This window comes from Chiloscyllium plagiosum, chromosome 5, assembly GCF_004010195.1.
Source record: "Chiloscyllium plagiosum isolate BGI_BamShark_2017 chromosome 5, ASM401019v2, whole genome shotgun sequence".
Classification (NCBI taxonomy): domain Eukaryota; kingdom Metazoa; phylum Chordata; class Chondrichthyes; order Orectolobiformes; family Hemiscylliidae; genus Chiloscyllium; species Chiloscyllium plagiosum.
In genome coordinates, this window is record NC_057714.1 from 74,563,134 (window position 1) to 74,581,538 (window position 18,405).

At 40.2% G+C, this 18,405-nt stretch overlaps 1 protein-coding gene across 1 annotated transcript in view; it reads right to left on the reverse strand.

The window, feature by feature from the left end:
* Positions 1 to 18,405, reverse strand: part of cubn (cubilin (intrinsic factor-cobalamin receptor)) — a 292,612-nt gene that overhangs the window by 107,687 nt on the left and 166,520 nt on the right. Inside the window, exons 34-38 of the mRNA XM_043690378.1 lie at positions 16,652 to 16,833; positions 13,187 to 13,388; positions 8,268 to 8,465; positions 3,434 to 3,580; positions 1,030 to 1,220 (exon numbers count right to left, since the gene is read on the reverse strand). Of these exons, the coding sequence (XP_043546313.1) occupies positions 1,030 to 1,220; positions 3,434 to 3,580; positions 8,268 to 8,465; positions 13,187 to 13,388; positions 16,652 to 16,833 (920 nt within the window). The remainder of the gene's footprint in view (positions 1 to 1,029; positions 1,221 to 3,433; positions 3,581 to 8,267; positions 8,466 to 13,186; positions 13,389 to 16,651; positions 16,834 to 18,405) is intronic.

An 18,405-nucleotide genomic window follows, 5' to 3' on the forward strand; every position in this document is an offset into this window, starting at 1 on the left:
CAGGGAAAAGACTTTGCCTATTTATCCTATCCATGCCCCTCATAATTTTGTAAACCTCTATAAGGTCACCCCTCAGCCTCCAACGCTCCAGGGAAAACAGCCCCAGCCTGTTCAGCCTCTCCCTGTTGCTCAAATCCTCCAACCCTGGCAACATCCTAGTTAGAACCTGTTCTATCAATCATCTCAGATGTTGTAGTCCTGCCAAGAACTATGAGGAGAAGCAACAAATTTCCTTTGTCTCAGACATGTAGGATGTGACTTCAGTAAGAGCTATTTGGGTACTGTGGCAGGATAGACTCTTACCATTCTGGTAGTAATCCAAAATAGGGTTCTGGGAATGATTAACATAGATTTGGATGGCAAAAACATGTTCAGGGACTTTAGAGAGAAAGATGAGTTCGGAGGTGGTACAGACGGAATAGCATAATTATGACCTAAATCCGATGATCAGTGTGAAAGAGAGATGGAAGAAATTGCTGTTTTTTTTCTTGATAATTCATCAAAACATCAGTGACTCACCACAGGGTCCCACCTTCTTGCAGAAGGCCAGGAAAAATGCATTTCCTGCATTTGAATGAGCTCTGAATGGGTCATGTTGCAAAGTATAGAGTTTCAGCTTTTGGAACAATTGGCAAATCACTACAGAGTTCTTCCAGCCTCCTGCCTGCTCTTGTTACCCAAGCATTCATACAGCTAGTACAGTTAAACTTCTGAAACTTCCTCAAGATATTGATAATGGAGGATTAAGGGATTGTAATGTAATTGAATTTCAAGGGAAGTTAGATATGCTCTCTCTTATTGGAGATGATCATTGCCTGGCACTTGATGTGGTCTAAATGTTACTTAAAACTTAACATCTCATGTACCTACATTATAACAGTAAAAGGTAAATCATTGACTGGTAAGTACTTTGGGATAACAAAAGACACAAAAGCATTGTACAGATGCAAATTAATTTTTCTTAAATGTAAGATCGAAAGTTTAAACTTCACAAAACTTAGACTTTAATAATGTGAAAAAATTGTATACCTCTAAGTAGTCTCCAGTTGTACAGTTTGTGTCAGAACTTTGAACTTGGAAGGTCCAGTTGAAGTGGATAGAAATTATGGAACCACTGGTGACAGCAATAAGCCAAGTGCAATTGAGATTTGGTGTATATTTGTGGGGATAGTTGGGTGAAAGAATAACACCGTGGTCAGCATTGAGCCGCCCACCACAAGCTGAAAGGAAGGAAATATATCAATGACTGATAAAAAAAAGCAAGTACATTCATATAAAAAGTATTTTAAACTCTAAAACTTTTCTTTGGGGACAAATCTTTGCTAAGTAACAGTCTTTGCCACATGTTGCATAGCATTCAAATCCACACCAAACGTTCACATTAAACAGAAAAAAAACCCCTCGCACATTAGTGTCCAGACCATTGACATAGGAACCAACAATAATTGGCGTCGAGCCAAAATAAACAATTAACTGAAAATTGTGGGGTTGGCACTTGTGGCAGGAAGGTTTACTTGGTGGTACTCCTTTGTTAACAATTTTCATGCAAGAATTAATCCAATTATTTTGAACAAATTAATTCCTTCGTAAAGTTGAGCACAGAAAAATGAAACATAAACTTGTGAAGCATTCATAGAATCCCTACAGTGTGAAAGCAGGCTTTTTGAGTCCATACCAACCCTTGAAAGAGCAGCCTACCCCCAGTAACCCTGCATTCCCCATGGCTAATCCATGTAGCCCTAGACATTCCTGGAAACTACGGGGCAATTTAGCATAGCCAATCTACCTAATCTGCACATCTTTAGACTGTGGGAGGAAACTAGAGCACCCACAGGGGGAATGTGCAAACTCCACACAGACAGTTACTTCAGGCTAGGATCGAACCTGGGTACCTAGTGCTGTGAGGCAGCAGTGCTAACCACTGAGCCACCATGCCATTGCCCACTCACAACCGTTACTTTTGACGATCAATTCCTTTTCTAAGAATTGAGTACATTGTTGATCTTAGATATTACACAAGACACTTGTTGATTAAGAACAACTTTTCAGAAGCGGAGCTGCAAAACCATTAAGATGCTACAGTTTCAACTTACTAGATTTAATGTACAGCTTTACATATATTTTTTAAAAACTTTTATAAAATTTAACTTTTCTGTAGCAGGCACATCCAACTTTTAGGCGATGGCAGCCAAGGGGTCCTATCACCACTGGTGTTCCAAACACAGGAAGGATTCTGCAATCAGGTGCTGTTCCCACCCTCATTTCCCCACCCCCAATCCCCTGCAGTTACTGCTGGGAGGTTCACTAGTGAGCCAACTCACCCAGGCCCCGTCGACAGCACCTCCTAAACCTATGAGCTCTGCACTCTAGAAGGACAAGGACAGCAATTGTGTGTGAACACCACATCTGTACATTCCCCACCAAGCCACTCATCATGCTGACTATGTACTATATCACTGTTCCTTTACTGTCATCGGGTCAAAATCTTGGAAATCCCTACAGAAAAGCACTCTGGTGTCCCTCCGCACCAAGGACTGCAACGGTTCAAGAATACAGCTCACTACCACATTCTTAGTGGCAGTTATAGATTGGCACTAAATGTTGGCCTTGCCAACGATGCTCATATCCCATGACTGAAAAAAAACGCTCTAATTGGAAAAGTAGTTAGCTGTGCAAACACACCAAGCTTCATTCAGCCGTGGAGAAGCCAAAAGGAGGTGAGGCTCTCTCTTTCCTATGCAGGTACCAGGCCTCTGAAGGACTGCAATGAAATGCTGGAGCAGTCTGCTGAACCCACAGACCATGAGGGAAGAGAGTGACAGTTTGTGCATGAAGGACAGCGTATGAGTAAGAGAGAGAGAGAATGATTGAGTGTGAGCCAATGAGGGAGGAAGAGATCATGAATGAAAGGGAGATGGAGGGAGAAAGGAAAAATGTATGAGTGAGAGAGGGTTATTGTTTGCTTGAAAGAGAGTGTATAAATGAGTGAATGAGAAAGTGTGCATGATTGAGTGACAGAAAGTATGTGAATGAGGGAGTATGAGTGCATGAGATGGGGAGTGTTAATAACACAGGAGAGTGTGGGGGAGAGAATATGTGAGTGAAAGTATGTGACAGTGTGAAAGCAGGCTTTTTGAGTCCATACCAACCCTTGAAAGAGCAGCCTACCCCCAGTAACCCTGCATTCCCCATGGCTAATCCATGTAGCCCTAGACAGTCCTGGAAACTACGGGGCAATTTATGTGTATGTGTGTGTGAGAAAGTGGGAGCAAATAAGAATGTTTCCTCTACCAATATAAATTGTTACGATAATTTGAAATTTGATATTTTTCATTTGTCCTGATAAGTGCAAGACAAAAAGCTTTGACATGTTTATCTTTTCAGCAGTATTCAACTTCAGAGAAAATAAAACGTACTAAAAGATTCAACCTACTTTTGTAGTAAGAAGCATTGAAACCACTGCCATTGGATTCCATATCAGATGTAAATCGAATGAACATTGCATCACCACTAGATCGGAGAGGTCCAGGTAATTGGCTACCACAAAGAGTGGCAAGTATTGGAGAAAGGTTATTGTCCCCTGAAGAGACAAGAGATATGCAAAACTTACGTAAATGCAAATTTGAGCCTCAGTCTCAAAGCTGTCACAGTTAATGATGTTATGCCGCCCACCATAGGTTGTCACAATTCCAAAGTTGTTTATATCTAATGGACAATAATGCTAAATTGCCAAGCATCTCACAATTATATCAACAGAGGCAGAAGTGGGCTGAACAGATGAGCAGGTATTTAATTCTTCATTTGTCTCATTACAAGTAGAGTCATTGTCATAGAGATGTAAAGCACGGAAACAGACTCTTCGGTCCAACTCATCCATGCCGACCAGATATCCTAACCTAATCTAGTCCCATTTGCCAGCATCTGGCCCATATTCCTCCAAACCCTCCCTATTCATATACCCATCAGGATGCCTCTTAAATGATGTAATTGTACCAATCTCCACCACTTTCTCTGGTAGCTCATTCCATCCACGTACCACCGTCTGTGTAAGTTCCCCCGGAGATCCCTTTTATATCTTTCCTCTCTCACCCTAAACCTATGCCCTCTAGTTCTGGACTCCCCCACTCCAGGGAAAAGACCTTGTCTATTTATCCTATCCATGCCCCTCATGATTTTATAAACCCCTATAAGGTCACCCCTCAGCCTCCGACACTCAGGGAAAACTGCCCTAACCTATTCAGCTTCTCCCTATAGCTCAAATCCTCTCGCCCTGGCAACATCTTTGTAAATCTTTCTGAACGCTTTCGAGTTTCAAAACATCGTTCTGATAGGAAGGAGACCAGAATTGCATGCAATATTCCAACAGTGGCCTAACCAATGTCCTGTACAGCCATAGCATGTCCTCCCAATTCCTATGCTCAATGCTCTGACCAATAAAGGAAAGCATACCAAACGCCTTCTTCACTATCCTATCTACCCGCGACTCCACTTTCAAGGAACTATGAACTTGCACTCAAAGGTGTCTTCGTTCAGCAACATCCCCCAGGATGTTACCATTAAGTTTATAAATCTAGCTCTGATTTGCTTTTCCAAAATGCAGCACCTCATATTTGTCTAAGTTAAACTCCATCTGCCACTTCTCAGCTCATTGGCCCATCTGATCAAGAGCGCGTTGTACTCTGAAATAACCTTCTTCACTATCCCCTGCACCTCTAATTTTGGTGTCATCTGCAAACTTACTTACTATATCTCCTATCTTCACATCCAAATTATTTATATAAATGACGAAAAGTAGTGGACCCAGCACCGATCCTTGTGGAACAGCACTGGTCACACACTCCAGTCTGAAAAGCAACCCTCCACCACCATACTCTGTCCTCTATCTTTGAGTGAGTCCTGAATACAAATGGCTAGTCCTCCCTGTATTCTATGAGATCTAAGTTTGCTAATCAATCTCCTATGGGGAACTTTGTCAAACACCGCACTGAAGTCTGTATAGATCACATCTATCATTCTGCCCTCATCAATCCTCTTTGTTACTTCTTCAAAAAACTCAATCAAGTTCATGATACATGATTTCCCATGCACAAAGCCATGCTGACTATCCCTAATCAGTCCTTGCCTTTCCAAATACATGTAAATCCTGTCCCCAAGGATTCCCTCCAACAACTTGCTCCCCCGACTAATGTTAAGCTCACCGATCTATAGTTCCCTGGTTTGTCCTTACCACCTTGCTTAAATAGTGGCACCATGTTAGCCAACCTCCAGTCTTCCGGCACCTCGCCTGTGACTATCAAAGATGTAAATATCTCAGCAAGGGGCACAGCAATCACTTCCCTAGCTTCCCATCGTGTTCTAGGGTACACCTGATCAGGTCCTGGGGATTTATCCACTTTTATAAGTTTCAAGACATCCAGCACCTCCTCTTCTGTAGTTTGGACATTTTTCCAGATGTCACCATCTATTTCCCCACATTCTATATCTTCCACGCCATTCTCCACAGTAAGCACTTTTGCAAATTACTCGGTTAGTATCTCCCCCATCTCCTGCGGCTGTACACATTGACTGCCTTGCTGATCTCCAGCATCTGCAGTCCTTGTTTTTATCTACCTGATCTTTGAGATGCTCTATTCTGTCCCTTGTTACCCTTTTGTCTTTAATGTATTTATAAAATCCCTTTGCAGTCTCCTTAACCCTATTTGCCAAAACTATCGCTTGTCCTGTTTTTGCCCTCCTGGTTTCCCTCTCAAGTATACTCCTACTGCCTTTATACTCTTCGAAGGATTCACTCCATCTCTCTTGTCTATACCTGACATGTGCTTCTTTCTTTTTATGAACCAAAACCGCAACTTCTCTTGTCATCCAGCTTTCCCTACACCTACCAGCCTTTTCTTTCACCCTACCAGGAATATACTTTCTCTGGACTCTCGCTATCTCATTTCTGAAGGTTTCTTATTTTCTAGCTGTCCTTTTACCTACGAACATCTGCCCCCATTCAGCTTTTGAAAGTTCTTGCCTAATACCATCAAAAGTAGCCTTCCTTCAATTGAGAACTTCCAACTTTTAGATCCGGTTTATCCTTCTCCATCACTATTTTAAAACTAATAGCATTATGGTCACTGGCCCCAAAGTCCTCCCCCACAGTTACCTGCGCTGCCTTATTTCCCAAGAGTAGGTCAAGTTTTGCACCTTCTTTCATAGGTACAACCACATACTAAATCAGAAGATTTTCTTGTACACACTAAATAAATTCCTCTCCATCTAAACCCTTAACAGCATGGCAATCCCAGTCAATGTTTGGAAAGTTAAAATCCCCTACCATAACCATCCTATTATTCCTATAGAAAACTGAAATCTTCTTACAAATTTATTTCTCAATTTCCTGCTGACTATTGGGGGGGGTGGGGGTCTATAATACAATCCCAATAAGGTGATCATCCCTTTCTTATTTCTCAGTTCCCTGGATGTATTCCCAGGAATACCCTGCCTAAGTACAACAAAAAATTATACTCCCCCTCCTCTCTTGCCTCCCTTTCTATCCTTCCATTTGCATCTTGGAACATTAAGCTGCCAGTCCTGTCCATCCATGAGGCACGTTTCTGTTATTGCTGTCATATCCCACTCTCATGTTCCTGACCATGCCCTGAGTTCATCTGCCTTCCCTGTTAGGCCTCTTGCATTGAAGTAAATGCAGTTTAATTTATCAGTCCTATCTTGTTCTGCTTTATTTCTTCCGTCCTGACTGTTTGACTCGCTTCTTTTCCCAACAGTACCAGTGTCAGATTGATCTCTTTCCTCACTATCTCCCTGAGTTCTCCATCCCCCACCTTACTAGTTTAAATCCTCCTGAGCAGCTCTAGAAAATCTCCCTGCCAGTATATTAGTCCCCTTCCAATTCAGGTACAATTATCTAAAAATGTGAACCCATCTCCCCTGCACCAGCTCCTCAGCCAAGCATTCATCTGCTCTATCCTCATATTCCTATCTTCACTAGTTCATAGCACAGAGAGTAATCCAGATATTACTACCCTTGAGGACCTCCTTTTTAAGTTCCTGCCTAACTCCCCTGCACCAGCTCCTCAGCCAAGCATTCATCTGCTCTATCCTCGTATTCCTATCTTCACTAGTTCATAGCACAGGGAGTAATCCAGATATTACTACCCTTGAGGATCTCCTTTTTAAGTTCCTGCCTAAATTCTGTATTCTCCCTTCAGAATCTAATCCTTTTTCCTTCCTATGTCATTCATTCCAATGTGTACCATGACCTCCTGCTGGTCCCACTTCCCTTTGAGAACATCTCTACCCTCTCTGAGGTATTCTTTATCCTGAAACCAGGGAGGCAACACACTATTCTGATCTTTCGCTGCTGGCCGCAGAAACATTTGTCTGTGCCTCTGACTAGACACTCCTCTATCACAATCGATTGCTTGGAACCTGATGTACCCCTCATTGCATGAGAGCCAGTCTCAACACCAGCAACTTGGCTTCCCCTGAAAGTCCACCAAATGATTGGTTAAGCTCCATGAGTAGCTAATGGAATCAGCCTGACAAGGGCTTGTTTACATAGTTGCAAAGAGTACTGCTAGTGTTGTTTGACTGAATCTTTATTACCACCTAATAACTTGACTTTTCTTCGCAGTGCATTTTTATTACCCATGTTTACTTAGAGAAGATGAAAGATTTCCTCAGTGTAAAATTAACTCCTGTGTTCGACCAAGTTTTATAAGAAGCTAAGAGTGTTTTTTTATTAACAGGTTATCAAAGAAACTCTCTCTCAGTTTCTCAATACATAAAGCATCAATCATGCAAACCAGAGAGAAGCATTCGATCACTGAGGACTTGAAGATATCTATAATACTCATGGCTGCCATTGATGCAGGACATCTCAAGTCAACCATCGTTTCAAGTTAATGCATAATAACTCAAGTACATGCTAAAGATCTTGAACTGCATGTTCTTTCATCTTCCTTATTGTGCTCAGTGCTATCACTTTTAAATTTTATGTCTGTACTTGCATGTGTGCTTAACGTTGTGAGTTTATCATTCTTCTTTCTGTAAAGTAATAAAATTCCTCTTTCATTTACTCAAATAAACTTTGGCACCCCAGCTCCACAATTATTTACATTGAATTAGTTAATGGCATTTTCACAGTAATGAGGTATAGCAGCACACTAAAACAAGTCTTAAATCTTTATCAAGGTGAACTGAGGAAGTTGAAAAGAAGGAAACTGATCCACCCTTCACTAAAAACAAGAAACAATTATTACCATCTCTGATGACTAAGTTATCGTAGTTACACCACCTATCTGACTCAATATCTAGAGCCAGAATGTGAAGTTCCACTGTGCCTTGTGGTGCCCAGATGACCCAAGAACAGTCCAAATCGTTTTCATACTTGTTGGGCCAACCTGGTGAGAAGAGAAATGTTGGGATATCCGCAGTCACAACAACTCCACCGCATGCACCTGGAATAACAAACACATTTCAACCATCAAATCATGACATCAAAACAATGTCTGACTCCGAATGGCATAAATTATATCAACAAAACACAGAAGTATGTTTCCATTGCTCTTCAAAAGAAGTCTTTGAAAGCATCTGTCAACACCCCATTAAAAATACTGATGCACAATACCAATTGCCCTAACAAAAACAGAAATTGCTGGAGAAGCTGAACAGGCCATGCAGCATCTCTGGAGAGAAAGCAGAGTTAAAGTTTTGGGTCCAGTGAAATCCTTCTTCAGAACTTCAGTTACTTTGGTTGATAAGTAAAGGTAAAAATTTTAATTAACTTAGGAAATCCATGTGAATGTATTTTGCCAGTCATACCAGGTCCACCACAGACTCTGTCATTTACCTGGCCATTATTCCCATGCTTTAGGGGATAGGGTCTGCAGGAAGAAGCATGCAGGGTGGGGATGGAACCTCTTCCTCCAATTCATTGCTTGCTTGAATATCCCAGTGCTACCTGGCTGGACTGGTGGTGTGCTAGAATGCCCTCAGAAAACTTAAATGATAGTGCAAACAGCTCATTTACATACATGACTCTTCTCCAGGACTTTTTAAAATTCCCAAGTACACACAGTACAAGCTACAACCTGGATTCCATTCCAGCCTCAGGCAGCTATCTCCGTGGAGTTTGCACATTCTCCGTGTCTGCATGGGTTTCCTCCGGGTGCTCCGGTTTTCTCCCATAGTCCAAAGATGTAGAAGTTAGGTGGATTGGTCATACTAAATTACCCATAATTTCCAGCGATGTGTAGGCTAGGTGGATTAGCCATGGGAAATGCAGGGTTACAGGGATAGGTAAGGGGTGGGTCTGGGTGGGATTCTCTTTAGAGGGTTGGTGTGGACTTGATGGGCTGAATGGCCTGTTTCCACACTGTAGAGATTCTATAATTCTATAGATTCCATGATAAACCCAATTAACCCAGACCATTGGACCTCACTTTCACTGGAATCATATAATTATAGAATCTTACAGGATAGCAGGCCAGTCAATCCAACATGTCAGTACCTGCTCCCGAACGAGCCACTCTGCTCGTCCCATTCTCCAGACCCATCTCCGTATCTCTCCAAATTCATTACTTCCAAATATAGAAATCTCTTTTAAACCTCCTATGGAGTTCACCTCCACCGCTCTCACAGGCAGCATATTCCAAATCTTAATTCTCTGAGTAAAGAAACTCTTCCTCATCTCACTCCTAGCTCTCTTGCTGACAATTTTGAAACTGTGACTCCTACTTACTTGCATATGAACTAGTGAAAACAGAACATTTTTCCTTACCCTGTAAAATTGCTCATAATTTGGAAACCTCAATAAAGTCACTTCTTAATCTTGCTCCAAGGAAATCAAGGCTGAAAATGTGTTGCTGGAAAAGCGCAGGCCAGGCAGCATCCAAGGAACAGGAGAATCGACGTTTCAGGCATAAGCCCTTCTTCAGGCTTATGCCCGAAACGTCGATTCTCCTGTTCCTTGGATGCTGCCTGACCTGCTGCGCTTTTCCAGCAACACATTTTCAGCTCTGATCTCCAGCATCTGCAGCCCTCACTTTTTCCCCCAAGGAAACCAAGCCCAATTTCTCTAATCTGTTCTTGTATCTAAAATTCCTCATTCCTGGTATCATTCTAGTAAATCTCAATTGCACTCTTTCCAGGGCTTTAACATTTTTCCTTAAATAAGGTACCCAGAACTGAACACAATACTCAAAATGTAGTCTGAGCAATGATTTGTCGAGGCGACAATGGGTAATGTGTGGTAGCAGCCCAAGGCCTGATTGTGGTGATTTTGTTTTATATTTAGCATGCTTTGTTTCACACTACAAAGAAAGACAGAAGATCTGGGTTATAATTTATTCATAAATATTTATAAGCTCAATGAGAAATGAAATTTATATTCTAATTAAGAATCTAATATAAAACATGTACATTGCAAATCTGATATAATGTGAATGCTGGTGTCCTACACCTTGTGTGCATGTGTATTTGCATACGTGTTTCAACAAGGATAAAGAATACCTCTTCACTTCACCAAACGTAACATTTTACAAAGAACCAGCTTTGGAATTTTCAAATCAGTACTTCATATTTCAGTTTACGGATAGTACAAGAGAGGTCAGTTCTCTTTATCTCTCTATCCTTCTAGACTCTTTAAAATTAGACTCTTTGAATTAAACCTTGAAGTGCTTTTAACAAATTACGCCATGCAAAAACACAAAGGGAAATAACCTCACTGCAACCATGATAACTAAGTCTCTCCCAGGAGATTGAAGCAGACACAGGGGCTGAAAAAAACACCAAACTTCTATCTTCAAGTTGCTGCAGCCTGTCAGCTCAGTTCAACACGGTAATCAGGAATTACTTTTGCTGCTGAAAGGAATTACTTTCTCTTTTTAAAATTCCACTTCAATCCCACATAACTAATTGATTTTTTTTAAAAAAACCCGCTGAATGAATATGCAGGCACCAGGTTTTCTTGCCATTTTTATTTAATAAATGTCTGTTTTCTGAACAAGATTTCACGAGACTTTTGTTTGAAAATCCTCTCTGTCAGTCTCGGGCTACACAAACTTCTAAGGGAAGTGGTTGATCCCAGGACAACATTTAACACTTCTTCTATTGATCTACATTGAGCATAACACCCAATGCAGGAGAACTCTAATAAAGAAGTGGATATAAACCTCTGCTTTCTGAAATAGCTAGTGAATAATTTCATAACAGTCCAGCTTTTATACTGTTACACCTCTTGCACTCCAACATCTGTGTTGTATCAGATTTCCATTGCATGTGTTTTATCTTACACAATTCCTTTGAACACAACTTTCACTAGTCATTGGGCTTATAAAAAAATAGAAATAATGTGTAATCCAGATCTTCCATCTTTTTTTCAAATGCAAAACAAAACATGCTAAATACAAGAATAATTTCTGAATTTAACTATTGAATATAGTGAACACCAAGGCAACAGATCATTCTCAATGCAAAATGGTACTGGGAACAACTTTTCTAGCTGTAGAGAATCAAGGCTGGGAAGGGCAGGAGCAGACAAGCATTATTATACATACTACAGCAGTGGGCATTAGTAAAGCAGCTTTGGAAATTCATCGGTTTAGCACAAAGTTAGTTATCTATTTTGTTTGATTCAATGTACCCTCTTTATAATAGTCTATTAATAATTCAGAGATACATCAGCTTTTGTTGACAGCTCCAGCCAAAACCTTGAGGTGGTTCTCATCTGTTCCTCTGGACATAGCTTTCTGTCAGGTCATCCTGTCATCAGTGATTGGAAGGCTAGGACCATAAGAATTCTGATACATCCTCCAGTGCTGAGTTTTCTGAATTCTGGAACCACAATTGCAGTAATAGATGCTTTCTCTGCAATGCCCTGGTGTAAATTTGCAGCTTGACTGTAACTACACTAATATTAGTTTGCCTTCTGGCAACACCAAATTCAGAATGAAATTACACTAAAGAGCTTCACGATATAAAATTAATTGATTGCAGTATTGAATGTACTCAGCATATTCTCAACCCTTTGGAGTAGGAACCTATTAAGATTTATAAGCACCTGAGTGAAGAAATGTCTCCTCATCTCAGAGGATTTCTTATCTTGAGGCTATACATCCATTTTCTCAATGTCTGACTTGCAGCAAGTGCGGCCCCAGCATTGCTAAGCACTTTAGAAAGAGTGTAAAGTTTAAACATCTGGCTTTATCTCTTTATTTTTCTGCAATACTAGGAAGGTCTGCAATACTTAACTTTTAACTTTACTTCTTTTTTTTACACTATACAAAGAATGACTGCAATGTTTAACTGTTAACATTCTTCTTTATTTCTTTCTCCCTTGTTCTTAAGATTTTGTCCCGAGGTACTTGATCCTAAGATGGCACTGTTGTGGTGACATTATACACTTTTTACTGTACTCCTGTACTTTGGCAATTGAGAACATACGACAATAAAGCCTAAATCTAAATCTGTAGAAACAGCTTTTTAGAATTTTGAATGTTTCAATGCGATCCCCTCTCATTATCTACATCACAACTCTCTTATTTCAGGAATTAATCTATTAATTTTGAGTTCTTTCCATAAGTAGGCTGAACCTCTTTGAATGCCAACAGATTTCATACCTGTATAAAATGCTACTTTTCTATTCCTGCTACTGAAGTCAAAATATTCATACTTCTCCACATTAAAATAACATTTTCTCTTCTTTTTTCCTGAATTTTAGTTTTGGTTCTCTGGATATTTTATTTGGTGTGCTTCAACATTATAGAGGATCATTATTTAATACATTTTGAAGTTCTTGCCCTCCTTCCCTTCCTACCAGACTTTAAATTATAACTTAAAAACTATTTCCTCAAATCTCACATCAGCCATTTTGAAGGGATTATACATTACTTTTCAGATTACAATCAAAATCAAAAGCACGTTATTCAGCATTTACTTTCCTATTCTACATCGATCTTCTGTAAATGCTACCCACTGCCTCACTGGATCAGTATATACATTAGGAATTATTTTGAGAACTTACATCTTAATTTTCTCTCAATTATAAGGGTTTACTGTTCAAAGCTTCACTGAAATCTATCTATATTTCTGTAGGCATCCTCATAAATTATAAAAATGTATTTGTACTTATTTTCACCATGTACGTATGTGCTGTACTATTTATGTCTTTATCACATACCTGGTTGAATAGTAGGTATTGCAGTTGGGTCAATAATGTATTGCACTGCAAACCATTCCAGCAAGAAACCTTTTCCATTCGTAGTAGGGTCACTTATAAACTGAACTGTCATGGTATTTGCAGTGGATGACAAATCTGGGGGCAGTTTAAAGCCGCAGTATTTTCCAATAAGACGTGCATGTATATTAGGGCCATCATAGAACTAGAACCAGAGAAAGAATGTCTATGAGTCATATAACCAATTACTAAATAACATTATTAGAAATATGGCTGGTTTCCAAAGCAATGCTTATAGACAAAATTAGAACTAAAACTTGTGCCCATCCTTTGATAACTGTCTCCATTTGTCACCTATTTGAAAACATTTCTACCTCTCATTCCTGCAGCTTTGAGTTGGATTCTTATTCTATTGCATCTCGCTCATATCTTTCTCTCAGGTCCTGTTCTAGCTCTAACTTTCTTATTCTTTGTTTATCTTTCCACAAATATCTCCTTTCCTCACTCTCGAGCTGGCACCACTCAATGTCTTTTTTATGTAAACCCCCGCTTCTTTTTCTCATCTTATGAACTTTCTGCTCTGTTCTTTCTGCAATTTAACTCTTCTGCAATTGTTCCATCTCCCTTTTTTTTCTTTTTGTCTCCTATGGAATCCTGGAGGCTGACTTCACTATTCTAAATTCAGTCATCAGATTAACCTTTAGTGGAGTCCAATATCCTTGAAAACACCTTAAACAGATTCAATACTTGGAATTCAAATATTCAACTCATTAGTCATTCTGCCCATTGTTATCCAAAATAATCTGATGGTGGAGGGCTTTCAAATGTGGATGATGTATTTGAGAGTAGCTGGGTGAGAATTTACTCTCAATTATAAAGTCTACGTGATTGAATCATTACAAAGAAGCAATACGATAGCGCTTAGGTTTAATTGGCGGAATTGAAGATTCGCTGGTGAATCACTCCTGTTATCAGTATCAAGAGGAGACAAACTAACAGTTTAGGGATAAATGGTTCCAGATGCAGCAACATTATTTTGAGCATCTTAAGAAATCTCTGAAAATAAGTTGTTATTTTGTACAAATGCCAGGTGGCATGGTGTAAAAGAGTGTGCATACGCAAAGAGAAAGCTGATATCATTTGTATGTGGTAGTACTGCAGGAGGAGGAGCTCTTCAGATTATTTAATAATTGGTTTACAAGCACTAATGTACAAAATGGACAAATGGAGACTGTCCCTCTCTGCTGCTAGTGTAGGTCTCTTTTCCCGGTCAGGGGTGTGGAACTTTGTCCTTGCTGCAGCCAGGGTCATGTTCCACCTCATCTTCCCAGTCCCTGCTCAGGAATGCATGCACTTGTGGTCATGTTACCCGCACATGCAAAGGTGCTTCCTGCATCTTGTCCTGTCACAACCTGAAATCCTGCATCCTCTCAGCCGAGGATATGGAGCTCCTGGGCCTCCTTCACCGCCGCTCCCTCACCACCCGACGCCTGGAGGAAGAACGCCTCATCTTCCGCCTCGGAACACTTCAACCCCAGGGCATCAATGTGGACTTCACCAGTTTCCTCATTTTCCCTTCCCCCACCTCACCCCAGTTCCAAACTTCCAGCTCAGCACTGTCCCCATGACTTGTCCTACCTGCCTATCTTCCTTTCCACCTATCCACGCCACCATCCTCTCTGATCTATCACCTCCATCCCCACCTCCATTCACCTATTGTACTCTATGCTACTTTCTCCCCACCCCCACCCTCCTCTCATTTATCTCACCACCCTACAGGCACTCTGCCTCTATTCCTGATGAAGGGCTTTTGCCCAAAACGTCGATTTTCCTCGATTTTCCTGCTCCTCGGATGCTGCCTGAACTGCTGTGCTTTTTCAGCACCACTCTAATCTAGCATCCTGTCAGTGTAGGCGTGGTGCTCATTTTGGTGTTATGCATAATCAATGCTGAAAATATGAAATTCAGTGAGAAAAAAATGATCAAATTCATTTTCTGTTTGAGAAACATTTGAAGACATTCACTGTGGCTTTTCTCCTGTTTTAAAAAAATTATTACAGATTCAGCTTACTGACAATTTACTACAAGTTATTTTCATAAGATTCTAATAGATTTTAATGCCACTTTGCTCGGTATTAAAGTGCTTCTGACATCTTTAATTCTAATTTGTTGTTTTTACTTCATGCCAATTAACATATTGCCATGCTGAAAGTGTGATGGAGGAAGTATGGTAAGAGAAAGTGCGACAAAAAGAGCATGCAACACACCCTGGACTTTTTAATCATTTGTAAGCATGTAGACGGTGAAATTATTCTTGGGTAATCACATAAAATAGACAACTGTGAATTGGCAGCCCATTTTAAACCATCACCCCCCCCCCCCCCCAACATTTTCTTTCCTATTAACTTCTAATGTATTGATATTTCTTTCTTTCTCCATTTCCAAAGATACCCGGTTTAACTAGTGCCAGATTGCACCTCCCTTTTAAGAGATGTGTGCTGCCTTCATGTGGCATCAGGCATGACCAATTTCTCTCACACAATAGAGCCAAGAGTGTTGGCTATTATTTTACTGAAGTCGCTGCCTTTTGACTCATTTTTCAAGCAGAATCAAATTTCTGTGCTGATAATTTCTCAGATAATTGTAAAAAAAAACAGCTGTTGGAAATACTTGTAAAAATTAATTGTTGGGCCTAGCCAGTATCTTAGTGTACACGACCAGGCAGATGCAGTACTTAATCTAATTTACATGATACACCTTTCAGGTTGTTGTATGGCTGTGCATGCAGAGTCATACAGCATGGAAACAAACCCCTTGGTCCAACTCGTTCACACCAACCAGACACCCCAGTCTGTCCTAGTCCCATTTGCCAGCATTTGGCCCCTCTAAATCCTTCCAATTCATATACGCATCCAAATGTCTTTTAAATGTTGTAATATTTCCTACCTGCACCACATCCTCTGGCAGCTCATTCTATTCACATACCATTCCCTGCATGAAAAGGTTATCCCTCTGATCCTTTTTGAATCCTTCCCCTCTCACCTTAAGCCTATGCCATCTAGTTATGGACTCCCTCACTCGATGATTTTATAAACCTCAATAAGGTCTTCCCGATGTTTGAGGGAATAAAAATCCCAGCCTACTCAATCTCTCCCTATAGCTGCACAATGTTGTGGAAATGTTGGAAGTTGACAATATTACAAAATTTCAAAATCCTCTTATTTCTAATTTGCTATAGCACTGGGATTGTTAGTGCAACTAAATATGCAATCAATTTACATGATAAATCTACAACATGTGATAGCATGCTTTTTTTCTGTAACACAATAAGTTTACAAAGAAATATGTGCAGCCACAGGTAATATAACACTTAATTCTTATGGAAAGTGTTGTTGAGGTTGCACTGTGGATTTCAGCTAAGCCTCCTGGTATAAATCTTGATCTTTTTGAGTATGAAGGATTACTCACCATTAATGTATCATATCTGCATCCTTGTAATGAATCAATATCCAATTCCAAGATCTTTACATGGATAACATAGGATGCAGGAACTGTAATTGTCCAGTGGTAGTTGGCATTGTGTGGGTAATGTAGTGGCCAAAGTGGAGATGCAATTTGTCCTTGAAATCCGGCAATCTCATTGCCATACACTGAAAGAAACACATTTTGGCTGAAGTCCTTTGTGTTAACACCTACTTGATTTACAATATTAAAAATGTTCTCCTTTTATTTACAGCATAAAAACTTGGAGGAGGAGTAGCCATCTGGCCTAAGCTTAGTCCGCCATTCAATAAGATTGTGGCTGATAATTTTGTGGACTCAGCTTCACTTACCCACCCAATCACTACAACCCTTAATCCCTTTACTGTTCAACGATCTATCTTTGCCATAAAAACAAGATCGACTCAACTTCTTCACTGGGCACTGCTTCACTGATTGCAATCTAAACATAAACGTCAACTTAAAAATCAATAATCCAATATTCAGGTTACCAGATTATAATTTATCTTTGACTTGAGATATAATCCAGCTGCTAGAGATCTCAGACTATTAAAGTTATACAAATATCCTGAACTGGGCAAAAGTAGTAAATGCTAAAATTTCTAAGCAAAATAAAGGTACTATTTCATAGTTTAAAATAATAGACATGAGATGGAATGAAGTTAAAAACCATTCTAACACCATTTTCATTCTTAAACAATTAATGGGAAAAAAATTCTCATTTGGATAACATTCAAATCTTTTAAATCTTACAGGGTTAATCTCTTATAAAAATAAACAATTACTCTTCAGACTGCACATCAGAGGTAGCTCATCCTTTCATAGAATCTTTAGACGATCAAACAGTGCACTCAGATCAGCCTCTGATGAAATTGAAGCTTTTGAAACTAAACCAAACATTCACAATGACACCATAAAAGCACTTGAGGAAATGTCAAAAAAGACTCTATTGAACATGATTGATCATTTTCTCACATTTTCTAGCCTGCACCAGGGTGTCTGTTAGTCAAAGTAGAGGGTTTTTTTAACACTCAGTAACAGCAACAGCCTTCTTTTTAATTAAAAAGTGGGTTTGGGGTTAAAGCCTCACATGATGACAGATTTACAGAACTTATCCATCCTTCAAGTGCATTCATACCCACTCAATGAATTCATGCCTTGCACATTGCATTGCAAGTTAAGGCTCTTGCAACAGCCAAAGTGAGATTGATTAGATTCCCTACAGTGTGGAAATAGGCCCTTTGGCCCAATCAGTCCACACCGATCCTCCGAAAAGTAACCCACCCAGACCCATTTCCCTCTGACTAATGCACCTAACATTTATGGACAATTTAGAATGGCCAATTCACCTGATCGGCACATCTTCGGACTGTGGAAGGAAACTGGAGCACCCGGAGGAAACCCACACAGACACGGGGAGAACGTGCAAACTCCACACAGACAGTCTGCCGGGGGCTGGAATCAAACCTGGGACCCTGGTGCTGTAAGGCAGCAGTTCTAACCACTGAGCCACCGTGCTGCCCTGGTTTGGACCTTTGATGGATTTCCCTCTTGTGGTTATCACACCACACTGTATCATTTACCAGGAAATTTGGATCTGTTCTACTGCAATGGAAGTCCTACAGGAGTAAGACTTCCGCATCTGGGCCCCATCTGCCATTTTTAAAGGTCCATTGAGTCTTAGCAACTCTGTAAAAGATTAATCTAGAGCCTCAAACAAA